This window comes from Trachymyrmex septentrionalis, unplaced genomic scaffold (assembly GCF_001594115.1).
Source record: "Trachymyrmex septentrionalis isolate Tsep2-gDNA-1 unplaced genomic scaffold, Tsep1.0 scaffold1862, whole genome shotgun sequence".
NCBI lineage: Eukaryota > Metazoa > Arthropoda > Insecta > Hymenoptera > Formicidae > Trachymyrmex > Trachymyrmex septentrionalis.
In genome coordinates this window covers 1-1,742 of record NW_017305032.1, presented here as the reverse complement: position 1 = coordinate 1,742, position 1,742 = coordinate 1, and the positions used below count along the sequence as shown (strand labels likewise).

The 1,742-nt window shown below is 41.0% G+C and overlaps 1 protein-coding gene across 1 annotated transcript in view; it reads right to left on the bottom strand.

The window, feature by feature from the left end:
• The window catches only part of LOC108746690, a gene marked incomplete at both ends in the record, with an annotated part of 2,580 nt that extends 899 nt beyond the window's left edge, over nt 1-1,681 (bottom strand). The window contains one exon of the mRNA XM_018483611.1: nt 13-1,681. Within this exon, the coding sequence (XP_018339113.1) occupies nt 13-1,681 (1,669 nt within the window). The remainder of the gene's footprint in view (nt 1-12) is intronic.
• Nucleotides 1,682-1,742: the final 61 nt, after the last annotated feature.

The following is a 1,742-nucleotide window of genomic DNA, read 5'->3' as shown; positions in this document are numbered from 1 at the left end:
CCCCCCCCCCACCATCTAGAAGCCATTAATTGATCGACAGAACATCCTCTCGAAGGCAAGTCCGCAGGATTGTGTTCACCCGGCACATGATACCATTCGTCGCAACTGGACAATTTACGAATTTCTTGTACCCTGTTCAGAACGAACACCCCCCATTGCGACTGCCTCTTTATCCACGCGAGAACAGTAGTAGAGTCGCACCAATAATATTTCTTCACGCTATTTAGTTTAAGTGTTTCTACAACTGAGTGGGTTAAGCGTGCGGCTATAGTAGCTCCTAATAATTCTAGTCTCGGAATAGTACAAGTTTTCACCGGCGCAACTCGGACTTTCGATTGTACAAATTTAACACGCACCCCTAAGTTATTTTCGATCCGTATAAATATTACGACTGCATACGCCATCTGACTGGCATCGCAAAACGTATGAATAGTTATAAGGTCGTCTCTTCCCAATTCTCCCAACAAGCACCTCGGTATTTCAATTTTGCGTAAATTATCTAGCTGTCTTACCCATTTTAAAAATTTATTTTTTATCTCATCCGTTACTTCATCATCCCAAGATAGGTTCTTAGCCCATGCCTCTTGTAACAATAACTTTGGGTAAAGGGTTATTGGAGAAGCGACGCCTAAAGGATCGAATATACGATGAGCAAGGGATAACATTGATCGTTTCGTGACAACGGTTTCGTAAAGTTCATCTAAACATGGTACATTTATTGACAAAACATCTTTGTTTTTATCCCAAATTATACCGAGCACGGGAGATTTGTCGCTATCTAGAGAATCACCTGAAAACTCCCACCCTCTGAGCTCAAAGCCACCGGTTTTCATTACCATCTTAGCATCCGATATAAACGAGCTTATTTCATCTACGTTATTAACGCTTGTTACAGAATTGTCCACGTAAAAACTCTCGGACAATTTTGTAATATTTCTCGGACAATACTTCATTGATTCTCGAGAAAGCTCATCCTGCATAACGCGTTTTAAATGCAGATCGATTACGGCGCCTAATAAAAACGGACTGCACGATACTCCAAAGACTACCCTGGCATGGCGTAAAATAATAACCTTACCCGATTTATCGTACCACAAGAATCTTAAAAAGTCGCGATCCTTCGGATGTATGCTGATTTGCAAAAACGCCCGTTTAATATCAGAAATAACACCGTATTTACATTTTCTAAAACGCAACAGTATCGAAGGGATGAGCTCGATTAAGTTCGGGCCTATTTCCAAACACTGGTTTAGCGATGGTGACTTTTCGTGGGACGAAGCGTCGAACACTGGCCGGACTTTTGTTGAACTGTTCTCTTTTAATACTGGTCGATGAAGTAAATAATGGCCCCATTTAGTCACTTCACTCGCAGGAACTTGTTCGATAATACCGTCACTTTTCCACTCATCGAAAACTTGGTCGTACTTTTCGAAAAGATCGTTCACTTTTAATTTTCTGGTTGTAGATTCCAGGCGTCTAATTGCGAGTTCTCGATTATTTTCTAAGGTAGGGTGATTCTCTCTCCAAGGCAGTTGAACCTCATAACGTCCATCTTCATTGACCTTGACATTTTCCAAAAATGCAGACAGTATTTTATCTTCATGATCTTTCTTGGATTTGCTTTCAAATGGATCTTTGATATCCAGCACGTCCAGCTCCCATAAATCGGAAATGTCAGCCTCTTTAACGAACAACGAAATAGTCGTTAAGCTTGAGTCTTTACGTTGTCCATCACTCGGTAT